Consider the following 23681-nt stretch of genomic DNA (forward strand, 5'->3'; position numbering starts at 1 on the left):
ATCACTGTGAGCTTTTCAAAAACTAGGAACAAAGAGAGAAGATTCTATCAGCTTGAAGAGGTCACAAATCAGAATGTCTTCAAATTTCTCGATAGCAACATGGGAAAGAGGAAGACAACTGACAAGTAATTTCCAACCTAGAATTTATTCCCAAACTATCAGATAAGTCTGAAGGTAGAATAAAGGTATTTTTAGACTCTTAACAGCTCGAAGTATTTTGCCTCCCATGCATCCTTGTTTCATAAAGCTCTTAAAGCATGTGGATCCCCTCAGGAGAAAAAGGCAAGCATCGGACCCCTCAACTAGAACACGTGAGGCAGGTGCAAGGTTGATGCCCAGACAGAGGAGGGGAGTTCACACACCAGGCCTGCGAGTGCAAGGTCACTGTCGCTCCAGCCTGCTCAAACTAGTAAAGCATACGTTGTACAGAAACGCTGGGATGAGCTGAGACGGCTGGTATACTATGGAGAAAACAGGAATCCTCGTGCAGGAGAAAGGCAGTGGAGTCCCCGGACGTCAGCTGTGCAGCGCTTGGACAGAAGGAGGTGCGTTCCTGAAGGGATCGCACCAGGTTGGGGGAGAGGGAGAGGGAAACAGAACTGACAGATTACTTGAAGGGACGATTCTTGTGGATGACTATTAAGTAGCTTGGGAAGAATCAGAAATAGCTGCAAAGGAATCAAAGGTGTGTGTGTGCGCGTGTGTGTGTGCACGTGTGTGGTATTTGCGTTTAGGAATCACAAAAGTAAAACAGGAGTGCAACATCTAGAAACACGGGGTGCAAGAAGAAACTGGAGGAAGAAGAGACCACTGGGTTCTTTCATAAGCCATTTACAACTCTAGCGTATTCCTTTAAAACTTAAAATGGATCTTTACAAAGATCCACAGGCTTCTCATTAAGCTTCCCAACCTTCTCACCTATGGGCATTTTTCTTTCACAGTATTTACCTACCGACATGTGAGGGTGACAGACATTGGCAGCTAGGGTCCCGGGTGGGAAAGACGTGAAAGGACTGAAGAGTACTTTGAAATAGTTTTATTGGCTCATAAGACCTTTGCATATAAAAAAAATACCCAAAACACTATGCAGTATTAAATCACAATTACATTTTTTTACCAATTCAAACTACCCTGAATATACATCTTTTAAAGAAAAAAAAATCCTACAGAACTGAATTCTGAAATGACATTATGACTTAAATACTATGACAAAATAGATAATTCCTTATAACATTAATTCATTGCACAAAGCTGCCAGATATTTTCATAAGCATAACCGTTGCACAGAGTGCAAATGAACACAATTTCAATGTTACACATTTAGCTGAAGTACGTGTGCCTCCACCTAAGGAACTCTGACATTTCTGGCACAAAATGTTGGTCTCGTTTAACTTCCATTGGGCAACCGAGCCCACAACTCTGTTATTCTCGCTCTCCTTAAAAAACAGACACATCCCACTGCTATCAAAGCCTACGAGAGTCAGCATCGCCTTTGCTTAAAGAAGTCGACTCCTCTCAACTCCTCCGGCAGGTATTCCTGGTCCACGGGCTCACTGTACATGGGATTGTACTTGTAGCCCTTGCCGTAGCCCAAATCCTTCATCAGCCTGGTGGGCGCGTTCCTCAGGTGCAGCGGGACGGGGGGCAGGGGCCCCTGGTGGCTCCGCAGGCATGCTTTGACGTTGTTGTAGGCGCTGTACACCTCAATGGACTTCGGGGCTCTGGCAAAATAGACTACACACTGGGCCAGAAGCACCTAGGACACAAAGAAAACATTACTGAAGGTGCCAGAAAGCTTCTGTCCTGTAGACTATTTTATGACATCCCTACTTAATTCTGAAAAGATTCTCACTATGCGTTTATTATCCTCCTTTTCTACCTACAGCCAAAATAACCAGTTGTGATGGAGAGAAGAAATTCCTACAGGAGGTAAGAGGTTGGAAAAGATTTATTGCTTTTTTTTGTTGTTAAAGAGAAGAATTTTTATTAAATGATTTTTTTCTTAAAACCCCAACATATAAAACATAAATATGAAGCTGCTGGTTATGGGTGAACTTAGAGAAACTTCCTGCTCAGTGCTTTCAATACTTCTGCCCCAAGAAAGGGCTGAGCACTTCCTTTGAAACCACAACTACAGAAAAGTTTCAAAACATGACCTTGTTTATATGTAAGGTCTCCCCTCTAGAGTGTAAGCTTCTAAAAAGGGAGTTGAAAAGCCAAGCAGCTTCTTTGGTGGGCCTGTACATTAAAGGTGATGGCAGGACCTATGTTCAAATCCACAAAGGGACATGGCACCAAGAGAAAGGAAGTGATTTGCAAAGAACTGAGCTGATTACTTTACCTCACATTCGGGCATGCCTATAAAATGACAGCCTTGGTAGGCGGCAACTGCTTGTGTTAATGCAGAAGGGTCTGCCAGACCTGTCACACACACAGAAAGACAAAGGAAAGTTTAAGTCATAATGCACACTCCCACCCAGACCTGTCTATGAGCTGATGCGACCAGAGATCACCACTGCCTGTAGATGTTACTGACCAGAAAAATCCCATTTATCAGAACAGACTCTCCTCTGATCTCATTAACTTATTTGAGAAATATTTACTGAGTGGTGTCAAGAGTTGTTTCTTCATGGATAAAAACTACATCTAGTAGGAAAAATATGAGTATGAATGACAAACATGAGGGGCTAAGGCCATACAGACAGTCACAAGGACAGACACATTAAAAACAAAACATTTACTATATCAAAGAACTGTTTTCCTAATGTTTTTCATTACATAGTGTCCAGAATCTTCCCTTTTTATTTCAGGAGCTGTCCAATGAAAACCTGAACATGACTGCAAAGCATTTAAAACATTTCTTTTATTTCAATACCCATGTTAGGAAAAGCACTCCTGAAGAGGAAACAGATAATGATGACTTCTTCAGAATACAACCACCCAAAAGCACATACACGATGCCAAGAAATAAACCAGTCAGTTCCTATTTGTCTTCTCTTCTCCTTACCTGTCCACATGGTCCCAGGAAATTCCTAGGCCCCAAAGCGGTCAGCATTTCTGAACGCCCCCTCCCCCTTCTCCGGCTCCCGCACACAAAAGGCCACACTCTGGTCAACACCAGGGTCTGCTCCTTCCCAGAACACTCACCTATGTCCTCACTGGCAAACCTCACCAGCCTCCTTGCCACATACAGCGGGTCCTCTCCTCCTTCAAGCATGCGCGCCAGCCAGTAGAGGGAGGCACTCTGGTCTGAGCCCCGCATCGACTTATGAAGCGCAGAGATGCAGTTGTAATGCTCTTCTCCTAGATAACACAAAAAGCACATGCTCGATCATGGGCGGAAGAGGAAATCCACAGAGCCCATAGGAGGGTTATCTAAGCCACAGGTTTGTTCCACTTGGTTGATTTTAAGGAAGCCCGAATAAGGGACCTAGGAAAGCCTGGGGAGAGTGAAGTCTGACGGCTATCCTCAAGCTGCTCAGCAGGAGGGTGCAATGGCACCAGTGCGGGACGCTGGAGACCAGAGGAGCTCTCTCTGGGGTCTGTGGGCTTGTCTCGTAACCCGGTCAGCCTCAGCGCAGGAGGCTGCTGGAGTACCTGTGCTGCCGGTGCTGAACACGAGCAGAGACCTGGGATGGGGACAAGGAGAGCAGCACATGGAGAGCTGGTTCTCCTGGACCTCCGTGGATTGCCACAACGAGAGGTGGAGGGAACTAATCTGATATTCTGTTTCTATGTGCCCCCACTGTCATTTTGAGGAAACTGTCCCTGGGCCTGGTTGGAGACATGAGGATGGAGAGTCAATGACAAGGACAGCTGTTACAGATGGCCCATTTGTTCCTCAGTGTTCTTTCCAGCTGTCTTTCTGGTATCTGAAGGCTGTGGTCACTTAAATCTGGTACAAGGACATTCATGTGGCAGGATCTCAGAAGGGCTGACACATGGACTAAGAGCTCTCACCTTGAAAGCACTATAGCCCCCCACTCACCACCTAGGTTTCCCCCCACTTTTCGCCCAGGATTCACATGTAAACAAATCAGTGAAATGTGCTTTAAAAAACATATTTAAGAAGAGAAATTTCAGGATTTTCTGACCATCAACTCTTCTCTAAGTTTGAGGAGAGAATAGTCACTTCATAAAAAAAGCAGGGGAATTCTTATTTGCATTAGTCCTTCCAGGGAAGCACCGAGGTGGACAGAGAATCCATGACCTACTTTGCAAGTCCCCCACCAGCTGACCATGCTGGTAGGACCACTTTGGCCTTCCTCTGAAGACAGCATGAGACAAGATGCCGGCTTCTCAGGGGGAAAGACCCAGGAGGCTGACTGTAGGGGCCCAAACACCTCCCATTCAGGCAGAGGGCGGATCAGTAGTTTTTAGTCCAGCCAGCAGATTCCTGTGGACAAATGGACTTGTCATCTATCTCTAGGCTTCCTAGCTAAGTCACATCGTCAAGGAGACTGGGTGGGGAAGGGTTCTGGGTGAAACCCACAAGGTCCTGGCCCCGGTCACAGGCCTGGCCACCTTGCAGATATGTGGGAGATGAAAGCCGCCTCGTGCCACTTTCTGCGAACCGTAAATGAGGTGGCAACGAATCACCCTGAAAGACTTACTCACTGACTCATACCTTTACTGCAGGTCGAAGAGGAGAAGCGAATTAACAGGGAAGAGCATGGGCTCTCAAGCCAGGTAGCCTGGATGTGAGCACCAAACTTATTAGCCACGTGACTAAGAACATGTCACTGATCCTCCCTGCCTCGGGCCGCTCATTTGTAAAATGGGGATTAAAGACTAGCTGGCTTTTGGGTTCTGAGTCTTAAATAATGTACGCCTGGTATGGAGTAAGCACCACAGAAACATGGAAGTGTTAGATTTACTCTACGCTAGCTTCCACTTTTGCTTTGATCATATACAATTTTTTAACTTAAAATTTCGACATTATTTATGTAGAACCCTGACCTCAATGCAAGGCAGAGAACCTGTGCTCATTTAGAAATTTCTTCACTCTGATACATAAATATGTGAGCTAGTTACTGGGTCCTAGAAGTGGGTAACTATACACTAGAAGACATGAAATAATTAAAATCTTGGGGCTGGGGATTTTTGTCTCACCAGAGTTATAAAAAGGCCCAGGAGTATAAGCTAGCAGGTTTCCAGGGCAATACTTCTATCATCCCTATTTATGGAACACAGCTTGGAAAAGAACAATTCTCTAGGATCTGAACTGTATTTATGAGTATCTACAGATTCACGGTTGTGCTGCTACACTCCAGTGGGGTAGTGGCGGGCAGGCCACAGTCATGGTAAGCGTAGGCCTTGTAGAATGTGTGGGTTCTCAAGGTCTGACACCAGGCAGCCTCCACTGTCCCCAGCTCTTCCAGGGGCAGTGCAGAGCTATAGAGAAAGTGATCCCCACTGCGCATAGCTCCCTTGGATGGAATGTGAGCCTCGAGAAGTAGAAATCCTAGGACTAGACATGTCTGATATCCACTGTGTGCATATGGGTGTCTGTGAGTGTACTCACATGAGAGTGTTACTGCGTGTGAGTGAACATGCTCTAGCAGGAAACTGGTGATGTCAGGCTGGGGCTGGCAAGGAGGCAGCACCACCAGTGGGGAAGGACATAGTCCTAGGAACTAGTCTTATACCTGTGGTTGAGAATGAGTTTTATCACTTGCTTTGTGAATTAAGGCAAGCTTTTTATCTATAAAACGGAGATACTATTAATAACTACCTCCTAAGGTTTCTTTAAGACTTAAAAAAAAGGACAACATATATAAAATGTTCCATATTCAATGTTACCTAATGTTATGTTAAATGGTAGCCTTTTGATTTTTAAATGACAGTCTGATAAAATGTGAATGAACAGTTCCAGTTCATCTAGTCAAAATGAAGAGTCTCGTTTAGGCCACGTGCAAGGGAGAGAGATACCTGTTGCTGGAACCCCCAAAACGATGGAGAACCCAGCATGTGGGAATATTTTTACCTCTTAAAATTTTAAATTTTGTTTATATCCCCCATTCTTGTATTTGGCCAAAAGAAAGCAAAGCTCTATGTCTAGAATACTTTACTTTTCGGACTTTCCCAGCATTCCCATGACATTCAGGAGCAGACAGCTGGCCACCGGAGATCTTTGGGTTGTGCTAGGAGAGGTCTTGCCGAGAGGCATGTTCACATCAGAGAGGAGACAGGACTGTTTGTTAAATGCCTCTAATGAGTCCCTAACTAATGTGTCCATAGTACTTATTAGTATTCCCATGCACCCAGCTCCCAATCAGTTGAGGCACACTAAGGCTGAAGAGCTTCTGCCACTTGCCCAAAGTCAGTGTTCTGCTCATCAGGAGGCAATGTCCAGAACCCAGAGTCATTCTTAAGCTCCTCCACCCCGCTACTCTAACCAGTAAGACCTATTCTCCATCATCAAAAAGCATTTCAGAATATTGTAGATAAACGTACTGCCTATGTGATATCTGGAATGTTTAATGATCAGCTTCCTTTTCTTGTATAACTTTTAGAGGTATGGAATTCCAGTTACTGCAGATAGAGAATCCAGAATCACAAATACTCAAGCCCTAGAGTCCAGCCTAATCTACCATATGCTAATCTTCACCACCCACCCCTTATATAAAAAGATACAACTGTGCTGTGCTTATGACATTTAATATTGCCAGGTCACGGATCTAGTAGGAGTCTGTTTTTAAATCTGTTACCTATAAATGCAGTTCTACAAAAGTACGTAAGTGTATGCAGAAAAATTGTTTAAAAAAGCTATCACAACCAAAAACATCACATCCAGATCCACATAAACTTCATTTTTAGTTGGGACTCTAGAAATTATGGACTTTACTTCTCATTAAACTAATAGAACTAAGTCACTTACTGCAAAAGTCTTGTTATTATTGCCATTATAAATGACCACAAAGATTACTGTCAACTGTGAACATAGGGGCTTTCAAAATGTTTTTATCTTAAAAGGCACTACAGAGAGTAATGGAAAAAATACCTACCCACCTTACAAGGCAGGTCTGAAGCCTGCAATTTTAACATGAAAACTCCGCTCAGTTCTTATCAGGATAGCTTCTGCTCTGTGCCTCTCACAAGAAAGATCGATCAGGAAGCTAGGTCTTTGAAATCAGGCTCTGAGTTGGAGGTTTAATTCAATTACCAATATGGAGATCCAACTGAGAATGAGGTTCATGTTCTGAACTCAGCTGAAGCCAGAAGTCTAGGATGGGAATGTGTAGATACAACTTATTTCATTAATTAATGAAATAAGTTGTTACTTACCTGCTCGGTCATATAAAATATGAGATCGCTGGAGACCTTCCTTCACATCATTTTCAGTGATCAGAACTCTACTGGAAGAATAGGTTTGCCCACTTTTCTTACAGAACATCTTCCTAGAGCTTAACCTGGCCAGCACTGCCAGCTGTAGTCCATTCAATCCAGCTCGAGCATCCCCATCACTAAGATAAGCCAGAGTGTCTACTGCTTTATCCTCTATGAACACAGACGGCCTGTAACACAAACAGGGTTAGTTACCACCACTTTCATGTCTGACACTTCTTGTTCTGTAGCACCTTTACAGAACGGCTCTGAGCAAGGTCACTAAAAAGCTACCTTAGGTTCAAGGCTTCTACCCTTTCTCCCTAACTCATGTTGTCAATATGGTGAAGCATTATCAAGACTGGGAGTCATGAGATTATTTTGAGAGTCCTGAGATTATTCTGCTGTATAAGCACACACCCATAAGCATGCATGAAGGAGGCATGGAAAGATACATGGCTGCTCTGGTTCTATCCTACTAGAGTGAAAACTACAGAAATATTTGGGCTTCATTATAGTATACAGAAAACATACGTCAAACACAGGGCACATCCTGACGAGATAGGTACGCTCAGACCACTTCCCAAACAGGAAAGGGCCAAGATCGCATCATGCAGTTCATGTCCCTCATTTTACAAACAACCTGGGTCCCCAGTTACTCTGGACACATGGGGCGTAGGAGCAAGCCTCTGGGATTTTGGCCTGAGGCATGTTTCCAAGAAGGTATTAATCACATAAAGGCTGCACAGAGTAGTGGAGAGGTCACTAGCCTGCGTATCCATTAGAAGACTCCGACAGAACTTGGCTCTAAGACCTGAGATAAGTCACCTACCATCACATTTCCAAATGTGGACCTTCATAAAGGTCTAATTAGGATTGTTCTCAAGTCTAATTCAGTAAACTTTTCTATTTCTAGTCTAGTTAGACAAAATATCTCACACCTATAGGTACTTAGAGATGTCTTACTATTCTTGTCTAGCTGCTAGCTGCACATTCACAAAGCAAAATATAATTCTTCAGAGTTAAGCTCACCATGTCACTGCCAACCTTCAGCTGAAAATGTCTCTATTAATTAATAAGCTGATTGGGACTGTCCTCATCAGCTACCTAGAAAACAAAGCACAGGCACCAATGGTGTTGGGCCAAGGCAGGACGGTGGGGGTCCGTCCATGAAGGGGACCCCAGCCTGTCTCTGCATAATTCCATATCATACACCCACCCGCTACTCGGCTTTAAAGTGAGTAACTTGAATAACACCAATTTGCTTTTCATTCACTAACAGATTTGTTTCTAACATCTTTCTTTTTTTAAAAAAGATTTTATTTATTTGAGATAGAGAAAGAGTGAGCACAAGAAGGTGGGTGGGGGTGTCAGAGGGAGACAGAGAAACAGACTCCTGGCTGAGCATTAGCCGGACGTGGGGCTTGATCCCAGCACCCTGAGATCATGACCTGAGCTGAAGGCAGAGGCTTAATTGACTGAACCACCCAGGTGCCTCTTGTTTCTAACATCTTAAGGACTACCTCATCCCGCCCCTTATTTACCAAAGCCAAGACTTCCAGTTTCTCATCTATCACTACACATAAGGCACCTGTTTTCTCATAGCCGATAATGAATGATTCCCTTATCACACTCCTCCTGACAGCTGCCTCGGCCCTGAAAACCATGGTTACAGTTTAGAAGCCCATCCTCCTCCCTTCTTGACCAGATAGATACTCAAAACACACACCAAACCGACATCACTGGCACTACGTAAAGCTGATGAAGCATTTCTCAAACAGATATTGTTTAGCAGATTCTAGATGATTTGGAAGAAAATGACAGATAACACATACTCAAGAAAATGTATTAGGAGGGACTAACGTCAGAGGGGGTGTGGTAGCAACCGATGTGCCGGAAAGGGAAGGGCACTCCTGGGGCTTGGTTACTGTATGTTATCTGAGTTGTGTGCATGAGTGTGCACACGTGTGTGTATGGGGAGGGTGGAGGTGGGTAGAGAACCAAAATTGCCTGAACACCTCATTTCAGCTCCAGAACTAATAAAAGCAAAGCCTTCCATCTCCTTGGAAAGCTTCCTAGCAACAAAGACCCTATGGGATCATTTGCAGGAAGAAAACAGGAGTTAAATAGGAGACCTAATCAATCCTAACTGACTGAGCCATCAGAGGAGTGGGGCCATTTGTTGATCAAATTTGTCATCTCTCTATCCCCACTAAATGTGGAGACCTCAAGAATAGGAATTATGTTTTATTCCTTTTTTATACCCCTAGTGCCTGGGAGAGAATAGACATTTGATATCTGTACAATGAATGGACTAATTTCAATTCTCCCCACAATCTCAGTGAAATGTTTATTTTTTAATAATTATAACATATGGGAAAACATTAAAAAAACAAAAAGAAATCATTTTCTGTGCCACCTAAAGATAACAATAGCTACTAGGTCATTTGTTGAATTTCCTTTATGATCCAACCAACCATGGAACCATCAACCTTACATCTAATTTTTAAAACAAAATCTGGATCATACTATATATAGTTTGCATCCTTAACAATTAAATAATATTCAGAACTCTCTGAATATTACTTTTTTAAACAAAGTGTGTATTATATAAAATTGGGAAAATAGACACATGGTGCAAAAAATCACCTACTGCTGTACTTCCTTAATGCAGTATTTTGGCATATATCCCTTTTCTATGAACTTGTCCACTGTAAATATTTAGCAGCATGAAGTGCTTTTGGGACAGAAAAAAGACAAGTGTCCTTATACGCCCTAGCATTGACTCTATGCTCATTTCCGTTGGTCCTCATAAAAAGTCAGTGAGTAGGCTTTAATATCTGAGAGAAGCCAACTAGCAGACCACGCCATAGACGTATAAACAGCACAATATTTATAAACCTAAGTAAATATAAATTTAAATAAGCCTTTAAGTGGGTATTTTATGGGTCGGAAAATAGGATCTTTCCTTCAGTTTTTAAACTCTTAACCAAGGTCCGAATTATTCTATTGTTGTCCTTTTCAATCAGGTTTGGAGTCACAAGGAGTGGGAGAGCTGCCACAATAAAATCAGAGCTGAGAGCTTTCACCCAAGTTCCCAATGTTCCATTCTTCCTCCCCCTTGATATGATCCACATTCCAAATTTCAACCCTGTCCAAAATTGAGTATTTTTAAACACAGATGAATCTGTCAGCAACTCTGTTCAAGTAATAAAAGATGACTGCTGATGGCCCCCACAATGGTCACACAAGTAACTTACCAAAAGAAATTTTGCTATTAAGAACACTGTACAGGATGTTCAAAAGGTTATCTATTCTCCAATATATCCTGAACCCAAATTTACACTACCTCAGTTCTGAAAAGTAATAAAATGTGTTAAAATATCTTGAGACCTTAGAAGAGGAAGCACATGAGTGTTCACGCCAACAGCAATAAAATAAGGAATATTATATTGATATTTGCAAAACCCCTCAGCAAACAGTAACTATTGCACAAATTATCTTGGAAGAGCACTCCTAGTCCAGAGACATTATTTTGAAATTTAAGCATAAACTATAGAAAATAAAAAATAGTTAAAATAAGTGCATTTGAAAAGATCATACTCCCAATTAATGGATGAAGAAATCAAAGACTTAGCCTTGTTTCTTCAACTGAACAGAAATGCTCTGGTCTTAACAGGAATATGGGAAGCATGCTGTAAAGACAACTTCCTCCTTTCCTTTTTATTTCCAAGGGCCTGAATCCTTCTGCACACTGTTTTTGTGGTGGAGGATACTGGGATTTGGAGAATTCTTTTTTTTTTTTTAAAGATTTTTTATTTATTTGACAGAGAGAAATCACAAGTAGATGGAGAGGCAGGCAGAGAGAGAGAGAGAGGGAAGCAGGATCTCTGCCGAGCAGAGAACCCGATGCGGGACTCGATCCCAGGACCCTGAGATCATGACCTGAGCCGAAGGCAGCGGCTTAACCCACTGAGCCACCCAGGCGCCCTGGAGAATTCTTTTTATATGGTGAGCTGTCTAAGTTGGAAGAGGAGTGAAAATAAGTGAAAATGTACTTGTTATTTCATAGCAGAATAAAAAAATATGTATGGCTCAATTAAATTCTCTCTTCATAAATTACAAAACTATACTCTATGAATCCCTTTCACTAAAGAAAAGGAACACTCCATGGTCAGGGTAACAACTGCTTAACAGTGGTCCTCAACCAAGGATATGTATCAGATTACAGGGAATTATCCTAAAATAGAGATGTGTATATCTAATCACAGATTTACTGATCCTAAAACCTCCAGGGACAGACTCTGGGTACCTGCATATCTGAGCCGTCCACAATGTGAGGGTTAGGGGCAACATAGTCAAAAATTCACATAAAACTTCGGACTCCCCTAAAACAACAATCAATAGCCTACTATTGACAGAACCTTACCAATAACAAGTCAATTAACACATATTTTGTATGTTACCTCTACTACATGCTATAATCTTAATAAGCTAAAGAAAAGTTATCAAGAAAATAAGGAAGAGAATATCCATTTACAGTACTGTTCTGTAAGAAATCTGTGTATAAGTGGACCCAGCCAGTTCCAACCCATGTTGTTCATGGGTCAACTCTATTTTCAAAATGTATTCCTGGTAAAATGTGATGTGCAAATGTGGTTAAAAGGCAATACTGCTAGGGGCGCCTGGGTGGCTCAGTGGATTAAAGCCTCTGCCTTCGGCTTGGGTCATGATCCCGCGGTCCTGGGATCGAGCCCCACATCGGGCTCTCTGCTCGGCAGGGAGCCTGCTTCCTCCTCTCTCTCTGCCTGCCTCTCTGCCTACTTGTGATCTCTCTCTGTCAAATAAATAAATAAAATCTTAAAAAAAAAAAAAAGGCAATACTGCTCTAGATGGGAATCTTTTGTTCCTAATCCTTTACAAATGAAAAGTATCGTCCTTAATGAAGAAACACAGAGAAAGAGTCCCATGTTAATCTTTCCCAGTAGCATTTTAACCCGGTTCTAAGTGAAAGCGAGTAACTCGCTTAACTTGGTACCTAGATCCCTTCTAAACTGAAAATAGGCACATCTCCCTTACCTTGGTTCATTTTATTGCAGTTCACAGACGTTATGTTTTTTACAAATTGAAGGTCTGTGGCAAGCCTGCGGTAAGCAAATCTATCGGTACCGTTTTTCCAATAGCTTTTGCTCATTTTGTGTCTCTGGGTCATGTTTTGGTAATTCTTGAAACACTCTGAACTTTTCATTATTTGTTATGATGAACTATGATCAGTGATCCTTGATGTTAACTATTCTAATTGTTTTGGGGCACCACAAACCACAAAACAGAGAACTCTTATTGATTGATAAATATTTGTGTTCTGATTGCTTTACCAACCAACTATTCCCATCCCCACCCCACCCCCGCCCCCGCCTCAGGTTCCTCTATTCCCTGAGATACAACCATATTGAAATCAGGCCAGTTAATAACCCTACAGTGGCCTCTCAACATTCAAGTGAAAAGGAGAGTTGCATGTCTGGCATTTTAAAAAGTGGAAATGATTAAGCTTGGTGAGGAAGGCACAGTGAAAGTCAAGACAGGTGAAAAGCTAGGCCTCTTGCACCGAACAGCCAAGTTAAGAATGCAAAGGAAACTCTTTTCAATTCTGTGAAGGCTGAGAGAAGTGAGAAAGCTGAAGAAGGAAAATCTGAAGCTAGCAGAGGTTTGTTCCTGAGGTTTAAGGCATGAAGCCGTCTCCATGACATCAGGGCACAAGATAAAGCAGCCAGTGCTAATGGAGAAGCTGCAGCAAACCATCCAGAAGATCTAGCTAGGGTCACTGACGAAGGAGGTGGTACTGAACAGCATATTTTCAATGTAAACAAAACCATTTTCTATTAGAAGAGGGTATCACCTAGGACTTTTGTAGCTAGAGAGGAGAAGCCAAAGCCTGCCTTTAAAGCCAGGGAAGTTGAAGGCAATGGTCCTTTATTCTTTTGAAAGTCCCAGGGCCCTTAAGAATTACGCTAAATCTACTCGGCCTGTGCTTCATACATGGAAGAACAAAGCCTGGATGACCACATGTCTGTTGACAATTTGGTTTGCTGAGTATTTTAAGCCCACTGTGGAGACCTACTGCTCCGAAAAAAAGATTCTTTTCAAAATATTCCTGCTTGTTGACCATGCACCTGGTCTTCCTAAAGTTATGATGGAGATGTATAAAGAGATTAATGCCTGCCAACACAACATCCATTCTGTGACTAATGGCTCAAGGAGTCATTTCAACTTTCAAGTCTTATAATTTAAGAAATAAATCTTGTAAGGCTAGAGCCTCTGATGCATCTAAACAGAGTCCACTGAAAACCTTCTGGAAAGGATTTACTGTTCCAGATGCCATTAAGAACATCTGTGATTCATGGGAAGAGATGAAAATATCAACATGAACAGGACACTGGGAGAAGCTGATTCCAGTCCTTGGGGATGACTTTGAGTGGTTCAGGACTTCACTGGGGGAACTGCAGATGTGGTGGCAATAACAAGAGAACTAGACTTAAAAGTGGAGTCTAAAGATGTAACTAAATTGCAGCAACCTTGAGATAAAACTTGAATGCTGAGGAGTTCCTTCTTTTGAATGAGCAAAGAAAGTGGTTTCCTGAGATGGCACCTACTGGTGAAGAGACCATGAAGACTGTTGAGATGACAACAGAGGATATAGAATATGACATAACTTAGTTGATCAAGCAGTGGCAGGGGGTAAGAGGATGGACTCTAGTTTTGGAAGAAGTTCTACTGTAGGTAAAATGCTATCAGACAGCATCACAAGCCACAGAGAAATTGTGAAAAGAACAACTGATTGTGGCAAACTTCAGTTGTTTATTTTAACAAGTCTGCCACAGCAACTCAACCCTCAGCAACCACCGCCCTCATCAGTCAGCAGCCATCAATATCAAGGCAAGACCATCCACCAGCAAAAAGATCAAGACTTGCAGACGTTCAAATGATGGTTAGCATTTTTTAACAGTAAAGTTATTTTTAAATTAAGGCATGCACGTTGATATTTTAGACATAATGCTATTGCATATTTAACACACTACAGTGTAAACCTAATTTTTATATTCACTGGGAAACCAAAAACTCATATGACTCACTTTATTGCAATGGTGTAAAACCAAACCCAAATCATGTCTGAGGTATGCCTGTGGTTAGAAACGTGCCTCAGAATCCAGATAAGGGTCTGGGTCCCTGATGATACCATGAGGCTGACTAGCAGCTGCATTTTTTATACTTGTCTATCTTCAGACTCTTTAACATGAAAAAGGAAAGTTCTATCTTGTTTATGCCAGTTAATTTGATTTTTTCCCCAATATATGCAGCCAAACTGAATCTTAAGTTTGGCTCAAAAACGTTGAATACTCCTGGCTTGCTGAGGCTCTTCTCTGTAGAGCATCCTTCTGGTTTTCCTACCTTTCTAAACTTTTGTCGTTCTCCTACACAACAAATGCTGACAGGTCTCCAACTTAACTACCCTTACTTCCTGGTTCCCTTCAGCTCTCCTACTCAAACAAATGGACTGTATGTTCTCTGAAGTGCCGGTGGCTTCCAAATCTCAAACAACTCTGCTGCTCTCCTGAGTTCCTTATCTAACTGCCTAGAAAACCTCTTCATATGAATCATCCAGAGGCCCCACAAGCTGAATAAGTCCCAAACTGAACTCCACACCTCCTCTGCTCCTCTTCCTCATACCGTTCTTGCCAGAAGTGTAATTATTTGCCTAGTTACCTGGTATGAGAGTCATCTTAGACAATCCTTTTTCCTCCCTCCTCACACCCAGGCCTATCAACCTGACTTTCCAACTTCTCTGAGCAGCTCTGGCTTTTGTTCAAGTCACTTGCATTTGTCACTTATCTTCAGCACCACTGCAACAGCTCCCTAATTGATCTTCCGGATCTCTGGTGAGGGGCAGGGAAGATGGGACTTGACTCCCTCCAACCTACCATCTCTCCAATGCTATTCTCATCTTCCTAAAATGTAGAGCTGATATGTCACTCTCTTGCTTAAAATCTTTCTATGGTTTTCCATAGCTCTCCACATCACTCACCTTACCTTAGCACACAGGTCTTTCATAATCTGGCTCTGCCTTCCTCCCTGGCTTCACTGCCCATCACTTCCTCATGCCCACTGTTCCACTCAGCTATAATGAATGGATCATACTAGTTATTACCACCTTGACTTTCAGGTGCTATATTCCCTTGCCAAATGAACTTTCCATTTCATCTAGTTAAATTCTGCTTATTCTTCAAAATTCAACTCAGCATCCCCTCATGTATCAGGTGAGATATCTGATTTCACATATTCTAGATGCCTCTTCTCTATCCCCTACACCTCTTTGGTCATAACTCAATCACAGCACATCCCTGGAAGCCCACTTACCTTATTTCCTTATCATATACTAAGCTCTCTAAATGGACAGGAATGCGCTTTTCAACACTCAGCCAATGCCTAGTATATGTGGGGCCTTCAATTAATGCTGACCAAATAAATACGGAAAGAAAAATTTTAAAAGAACACTTCTATCTCACTCTCACAGGAATCTGTCATGTACAAACATATACTAGATGAGAATTCACAATTCAAGAAAAACCAACAATGGTCTAACAATCAGCTCCACTGGTTTCCAGACCAGTACTTGCTCAGCTATTCTATGCACAGTGGTAGTCTAGATTTCTCCGTAAACTAGGGCAACAAAACACAAGACTACAAATGCACTCATTTGTACTTCCCAGAGAAGTAATTATTTGGGGTTTAAAGTTGTTCCTTCCAGTTAGATTAGTGTTACCAAACCCAATTTATGTTAACAAGAATGTATATACATTTGAAGCCAGTCAATAGATGGGAAAGTACAATTTTACCTAAAATTGAAAGAAAACAATACCTGTTTTTAATTCTCCACTGGGGTGGTCAGGTGCTTCTGTTAGGAAATCACTTATAAGAGTTCCTTCTGTGGCCTATGGAATCTTCCAACTTAACTTTCTTTTCAGAATTGCTAACCAGTAAATCAATTAACTAAGCTTAATAATCTTTAGTTTCATTCTGTTTGCTGAGGCAGTAGTATTAAATGAAAAGGTTCTTGATACCCAGGCTGTGAGGCAATCATCTCTTATGCTGGATGATCCAAAAATAAAATTAAACTATTTCTCTCAAATTGAAAGTTACTAAGCATGTATATACTAGGCACTGTGCTGGGAATATGAACAAGGAGGACAAGTTCTTATCCTCTTAGCCCTCCCAGGAAGGGGAGGGATGGGAATTAGAAAGGAAACAAGTGAATAAAAATAAGCTATAATTAGAATCAACTCAAATGAGTGATAGTGGAAAAAGCAAACAATCTATTATACATGGCAGGTTTTCTCTGACTGAAATGCAATTTTAGCAGATTAAGAATCATTGGCTCACTTTTGTATCAGGCTCGCAGTCTCAGTAATAGAGAAATCTTAATTCTTTCACTTATCCTCTCAAATTTAATATGCATGCAAATGATTCAGAGATCTGGTTAAAATGTGGAAATCCTTTTTAAGATGAGCTCCATGGTTCTTCCACTGTCTTTCTCATTTCACCTAATTTTGGCATGGCAGTGATTGGAGAGAAAAAACCTGAGGGTATCTGAATAACAATTCCATGAAATCATTACATGACTGAAATCAATAAAACTACCCTAATTAATAAAAATGCAGAATATGTAGTAGATATATTATGATAACTAGTACGCAGAAATAAAAATACACAGAAATATACTAGGATAGTTGTTCCTCTCTCTTTCCATTTTATCACTTGGTTATATGAGTTTTGTAGTGAAAATGTTGTTTACAGGACAGTTATACTAGATGTGAGGGCTGGCTGTATGTAGCCCCTTTTGACCCCGACAAGTGCTCAGCACACAAAGGGCTCTAAGTATGAATACACTTAACTGATACCAGCAGGTTCTGTATTTCTTTTAAGCCACAATTTTGATGGCTATGCCATCACAACTCTACCCTAAACTGATGTGACTCCGTTGCACCTGGGAGTCCTTGGCCATGTTTCAAGGCTTTCATGAGCCACAGCATAATTCCTCCTACATGAGACAGGGGCAAATGGGAGAGGCCAGACACACAGGGAGAGACTTTTGAAACCTAAAGCCTGAACCTAAAACTATGTCTTGTACTTTAATCCTCACAGAAGAGTGGCTCCAGAACTTGGCCTCGGGGCAGGCACCAGCAGCTGTGGGGTCCACAGCATGAAGAGGCAGGCATTAGTCTCTCATCACACCAGATTATGTTCCACTGCGTTATTTCAGTTGACACATGAATAAATGACATCTGAAGAATATATTCGAATATAAAGAAAACCTCTAACCCAAGTAATCTAATTGATTACATATAACTTTATATATACTCTGGTATTAATGAACTTACACGGTATTCATGATACAGAAACAGAATGCCAAAAGGAATAAGAGAGCTTTTAATATGTCATTTTCAGATAAAGTTTCTTTACTTTTACAGAATTGAGCTTGACTTTTAAAATGTGCAAAAATAATTTTAAAAAGATTTAAAAATCGTTATGGTAACATTCACATTAATTTATAGTTAATATTTCTAAAAGAGGCGTAAACTTCAGGAAAAAAGAAATTGGGAATCTGAGTATAAATCTCGAGAAAGATTTGTAGGTCAAGCCTATTTGATGAAAGAAAATAATCAGTAAGGCTTCCCATAGTCTTCCAAGCCTTATTAAAAAAAAAGTGTGTTAGGATAAAAAAAAATCCCTAAGCACAAATGAAAACACCCAAGGACTGAAAAAACACGCAAAACAATGTTAAAGCTTGAAAAATTAGATGCACCCCTTATAGGGCTATAAAATCCATCTTAAAAGAAAGGAAACATTTGCAGAGATACACTTGGTACAATTGAGCACTTTCTTCCACTCCTGTTTCCATTACTAGATCAACATTTCTTCTCTGTCCCTGCCCTCTCCTTACGGCCGTCCAGCCCTTTCTGGCTGTCTGCCAGGGGATTCTCTGAGAGGTGTGTGCCCCCAGAATACTGCCCACAGTCAACTTACTCTGAACTGCTGTTACTGCTGTGGCTCAGAGGGTCCGTGGGACGGCTGGAGTCTAGGACGTGGATTCCCAGTGAGTTGATTGCTCGCATTAAGATAGCCACCATTGCCTCTACGGGAAGCTTCTCAAGAACAATAACGCGACAGCGGCTTAGGAGAGCAGCATTGACCTGGAAGGAAGGGTTCTCCGTGGTAGCCCCAATCAGAGTGATCGTCCCACATTCCACGTGAGGAAGGAAAGTGTCCTAATCATGGGAGGAAAACAGAAGAAATTGATTCCAGTCAACAACCTGCAGAATCCTATGTAAGTTGGCCATTCCTTCCTTTTCCTAGTTTTGAGTTCAGGAACAACAGCTTTATATTCATTGGATGTGGATGCACTGTTGTGTGAGTGCAACTCACGCTTTTTAAGCCAAAAACACACCTTTTGCAATGTGAATGTCTAAACCTGGCCCCTTGCTGGTACACTAAACCTCAAAGTACAATTCTAATGTAGTTTCAAGATAAATGATTTTTTTACTTAGAAAATTATCTTCTATCCTAAGGCTTCTATCCCAACTGGCAGGTGGCTATTCGAGTTTAAGAAAACACAAAAACATTAGTATTTGTAAAATTTTCCTCTGGAGTACTCGGTCATAACAGCCATTCTTCCTAACAAACTTGGTAAATATGCATTGGTGAATATGTAACCACTGGACATTGTCTTATAGGGAAGAAATGCTAAGATGAGTTAATGGTCTAATGAAACTGAAAGCGATAACATCCTGTCAGAACTCTGAAGAGTCTATTTAAAAAGAGATTCAGATAAAAAAAAAATTAAAAAATAAGAGATTCAGATCAGGAACAAGGTTTTGTAGTAAGGTTTTGTAAAATATTTCTGTCTCTGATTAAAAAGCTTTAAAATATATCAGAGAAAAAAGTGTACTGGAAGAAAAAAGTTAATGTTTATTTACAAGAATACAACAGTGGCTTGGCTTTGTTTATACAAATAAACTGTACTTTTACTTTTATCTCAGAAAGCCATTAAATAAGTAGAGGTGATTAGATCTTGTAACATTCACCCGGCTGAAACCCTGAGGTCACAGAAAACATTCTTTAATTTTGAAAATAAAAAAGTAACACTGTATACGGGAGAACTTTAAAAATATTAAAATAAGGATCTTAAAAATCAAGTTAAATTTCTTACTAGGACTCTTAATATTGAGATCCAAAAATCTGTAAGAATGAGAAACTTGATAAGCTGTTTTTCTGATATAGTATAACTCAGGACCATATTAATAATTTCATTTATCAGACAGAGAAAGCATTTTCTTGTCACCAAAAAACACTAAGAAAAAGGGGGGAAAAGGCTCAAGGAGATGGGCTGACAATCTATACCTCTTTATGCCCAGAAAACTAATGATAACAATAGTCCTTATATTTGCGTAGTGCTTTATGCTTTTCAAAGTAATCTCACATACTTTATATTCACTGTAATGTTCACAATGACCAAAAGGTAGAAGGAAGTTAATATACCTGCTGAGATTTATTGAACCGATGAATCTCATCAATAAAAAGGATGGTTTTCCTTTTGAAAAAGCTCTTTTCATTTTGAGCTTGTTTTATGACATCTCGCACATCATTTGTCTTGGCATTTGTTGCAGACAATGTCACAAATCTTATGCTATGTTTCTTGCTGTTGTTGGCTATGATGTGAGCCAGAGTGGTCTAGAAAATATGACACACAGAGTTTGGAAAGCTGATCAGACACAGAGAGAAAAGCACCCATGGGCACTAACACAAGCAGCATCAGCACTATTTACCAAGCAACTTGAACTCTAAAGAATGCTCAGCAGCACAGATGCAATCCGAAATACCAGAGCACATTTTTAAAAATTAAAAAAAAGATGGTTAAAAATAAAACAGGAAAATAGCTAAACCTTAGGCTAATCCTGACCTTTTCTCCTTTATACCTAACCCTGTTTGATTCCTTTTTTGGGGACTCTAAGATCTTTGGAATCCCCATAAAGAGCGGCTGTCTTGATTTAGCAGAGCCCGAGTGACAGCTGTGACCTCTTCCAGAGAAGAAAGCACTACTGTTGAAGGACTAGTTGTAGAAATGGAGTGCAGAACCACAGAATCAATCAATTCTACAACTGGAGGCTCATCAGTGCAGCTTGGAAAAGGAGTGAGCCTTTGAACTGAAAGACTAATGACAACTACCTAGCATTAACGATGACTGCAAACTGCCACCTCTGAATGTCTGCTTTGGAAGTAGATTAAACAACAGCACTTTGACATGTTAGTAGTTATGAGAAGACAATGGTGAGATCCAAGGAAACCACTGCTTAGTGCCTGGTACGTACCAGGTGTTCCATAAAATTGCATATACTGTTATTAATATCATTATTATTGTTCACAGAAAAGTATAATAATAAGAATGAAAATAAAGAAAAAGGGTTTAATGAGAGGGACAAATTCAATACTGAATTAGTGGGAAGGTACATTTTATTTTCTAAAATTTGTAGTGTATCATTAAACTACTGTGGCTGCTGCTTCATCAAATCCCAGCCTATGGGCTTCCACACCACATATGCCTAGGCTTGTGACCACCAACCACTATGCTGAGCAGCCCATCACATCTTCTGCATGGCGTCTTTTATTAGTTCACCCTACTCATTTTCCTCGGGAGGTTTTTCTTGCCATCTAGTTGGCCAACAGCTGATTAGCCATTCTTATGACTTTATGTAAAGATTTCACAAACAATTATTAATAATGCTCTTGCTCAATCTCCTAAATAGGGTAGCAACTAAATCTCCCCCCACCCCCGCCGCCCGGGTAAATTATTTGGGATAGAAGTGAACAATAAGGCACAAAATGAGCAAGATGCATTCCAGGAACCGTAGCAAAGGACGGTGTGATTAAGTTGGAGATGAAATCGGAAAGAAAAACTGGGAAAAATCATTAAAGCCCTTGCATACTAACTAAGGAGTGTGAATCACAAAGCTAAGAGGGCTCTTTTACATTCTGATACTGACTTTTGCCTTTCACTCACTGCTGCTCATCCTCCTCTCTCTTCCTGTGGATAGGAAAAAAAAAATCATATATTTAAACACCTCTTAGCCTTCTGTTTTGCTTAACTCTGCCTCTGTTTCTCAAGTGTTCTCCAATGACACCTTTTCTAGACCCCAATATCTGAACCACCTTCCTTTGGACATATGCTAATTCCTAACAAGGTACATACAACTGGACACCAAAATGCATTGATGTTTCTTCTCTTCTTCTCTAAAGCAGAAAGCATAGTGAGGACAGTTATGGAAATGCTAGATAAAACGACTGGGAAAGGGGAAAAGAGTTTTCCTATTAGACTTGGTAAATAAATATATTCTCAAGGATAAATAAACACCAGTCTGTTAAAAATAAACCAACAGCTAGAGGGCGGGAAGAGAAACACAATCGAAACAGAAAAATTTTTGATCCCCCCCCCCAAAGCTAAACCCATATACCTACAAATCGAATACACAAATGTTCCTCTGCAATTTGCAGCATGTCATTTCCTTGAGAATTCGGTTATTAATGGGAGGGTCGAGGTACACGTTGGAACACAGAGATAGCTCAAATCTAAGAGTCCAAATATTTTTGCAAACCTATGAATTCGGACATCTTCATTTTGCAAATGACCGGAAAACGTGTCTTACAAATCTGGCGCGGTGTGTCTTTTTCACACCCATCACTAACTCCACCTGTGGACTAGGCGCGGCCCCAGCTCAGATAGTATCTGAGGCCCTGCCCTCAGGCCTCAACATCCAGGGTGGACGCGCGGGTTCTTCGGCGACGGCCTCTGACCGTTAGATCCACGCCCGACCCGTAGAGATCGACACTCGGAACCCTCCAGCCAAGGCGGCACTCACCTTGCCGCAGCCCGGCGGTCCCCACAGGATGAGGGAGGGGATTTCGTTCGTCTCCAGGAGGGACCGGAGCAGCGTCTCCTGCCCCACGGCTCTGCTCTGCCCGATGTAGTCCTGCAGCGTGTCGGGACGCATCTTGTCCGCCAGCGGCTTGCCCTCCAGCATCTGCCGAATCTCCTCCGCCGCCAGCGCCCGGGCGTGCGGGCGGCCCCCACCGCTGGCCCCGAAGGCGGCGGCGTCGGCGGCGTCCGCATCCCAGTGGCCCGGGTCGTCCTCGCCGTCCGCATCGGCGTCCCCGTCGCCATCGCCGTCGCCCACCGCCTCTTCCTCCTCCTGCGCCTCCGCCTCGTCCCAGCTCCGCGGAGACGCGCTGCCCGCCGCCGCGGCCGCGGCCGCCGGCCTCTTTCCCGAGCCCTTCCTCCCGGGACTGCTGGAGCGGGCCACCGGGAAGTCGGGGATGAGGCGGGCGCCGCTGGGCGTGGGCGGCGCGTCGTAGCTCTCCCGGCTCTCGGTCTCGCCGCCGTCGTCGCCCTCCTCGCCCTCGCCCTCGCTGCTCTCGGCCGCCGTCGGGGTGGCCGGCTGCTTCAGCGCCGAGCTCTCGGAGAGCCGCCGCCTCTTGGCGCTGGGCGGCGAGAGCCCCTTGGCCCGCTCGCCGGCGCGGTGCGGCCCGGCCGAGGGCTCCGCGTGCCCCGCGGGGTTGAGCAGCAGACAGCGGTCCAGATGCGAGTTGATGTGCGCGGCGGGCATCATCTGCTGGCACACGGGGCACTGCACCTGGTGCAGCTGCGACAGGAAGGGGTCGTCTTCCGGCCCGCTCACCTCCATGGTGGCCGCCGCCCTCGCCGGCGCCCGGCGCGGCCGCAGCAGCCCCTGCGCACGCCGAGGGCTCGAGATGCCCGCCGCTAGGCCCCGCGCCGCCCGACCCTCGCTCGGGGAGGCAGCAGGACGCGCGCGGGCCGGGGGAGGGCGCCGCTCATGCCTCACGTCCGGAGCTTCCCGCGTCGGCCCGCCCTCGGCCGGCCTCCGGCGGCGCCTCGCGGGGCGCGTCGGGAAGAGTAGTCCTCAGCCGTTTACCTCAGCCGCCGCTGGCAACGCCTCGTGTGTCGCGTCGGGAAGTGTAGTCCGCGGCGGTTCAACCTAGCCACCGCTGGCATCGCGCCCCTTAGCCTTTCGGGAAATGTAGTGCACACTACCAGCCCTGGCGGCTGCGCGTCCACTTCCGGCCGGCCCTGAGAGCCACCTTTGTGAGGGGCCGGGAGGCCGGCGGGTTGCGCGTGCGCGGGAGCCGCGGAGGTGAAAGCAGCGCACCTCCCGCACCCTTGCAGGCTGGTGACATCTAGGAGGAGTCTGAGACAACGTGCCGAGATTGCACCTGGGAAAGCGGCTTTTCAC

At 43.1% G+C, this 23681-nt stretch overlaps 1 protein-coding gene across 1 annotated transcript; it reads right to left on the reverse strand.

Annotated features, from left to right (window-relative positions):
* Positions 1 to 1021: 1021 nt before the first annotated feature.
* On the reverse strand, positions 1022 to 23295 carry WRNIP1 (WRN helicase interacting protein 1). Its single transcript, XM_047733588.1, has 7 exons — positions 22293 to 23295; positions 19918 to 20109; positions 18406 to 18647; positions 7288 to 7517; positions 3148 to 3303; positions 2342 to 2421; positions 1022 to 1756 (listed from the first exon to the last, which is right to left on the reverse strand). Exons 1-7 carry the CDS (start codon positions 23112 to 23114, stop codon positions 1481 to 1483), a joined length of 1998 nt encoding a protein of 665 aa, XP_047589544.1. The 5' UTR covers positions 23115 to 23295; the 3' UTR covers positions 1022 to 1480.
* Between the last annotated feature and the right edge of the window lie 386 nt (positions 23296 to 23681).

This window comes from Lutra lutra, chromosome 6 (genome assembly GCF_902655055.1).
Source record: "Lutra lutra chromosome 6, mLutLut1.2, whole genome shotgun sequence".
In the NCBI taxonomy this organism is placed as follows: Eukaryota; Metazoa; Chordata; class Mammalia; order Carnivora; family Mustelidae; genus Lutra; species Lutra lutra.

What these genes read in the sequence shown, in the direction of transcription:
- WRNIP1 (XM_047733588.1), bottom strand. Translation starts at nt 23,114, where the DNA reads ATGGAGGTGAGCGGGCCGGAAGACGACCCCTTCCTGTCGCAGCTGCAC. An exon ending in GACCGCCGGGCTGCGGCAAG is followed by an intron (nt 20,110 to 22,292) that starts GTGAGTGCCGCC and finishes CATATTTTCTAG; the next exon opens with ACCACTCTGGCTCACATCAT. An exon ending in TATTTTATATGACCGAGCAG is followed by an intron (nt 3,304 to 7,287) that starts GTAAGTAACAAC and finishes TGTGTTATCTAG; the next exon opens with GAGAAGAGCATTACAACTGC.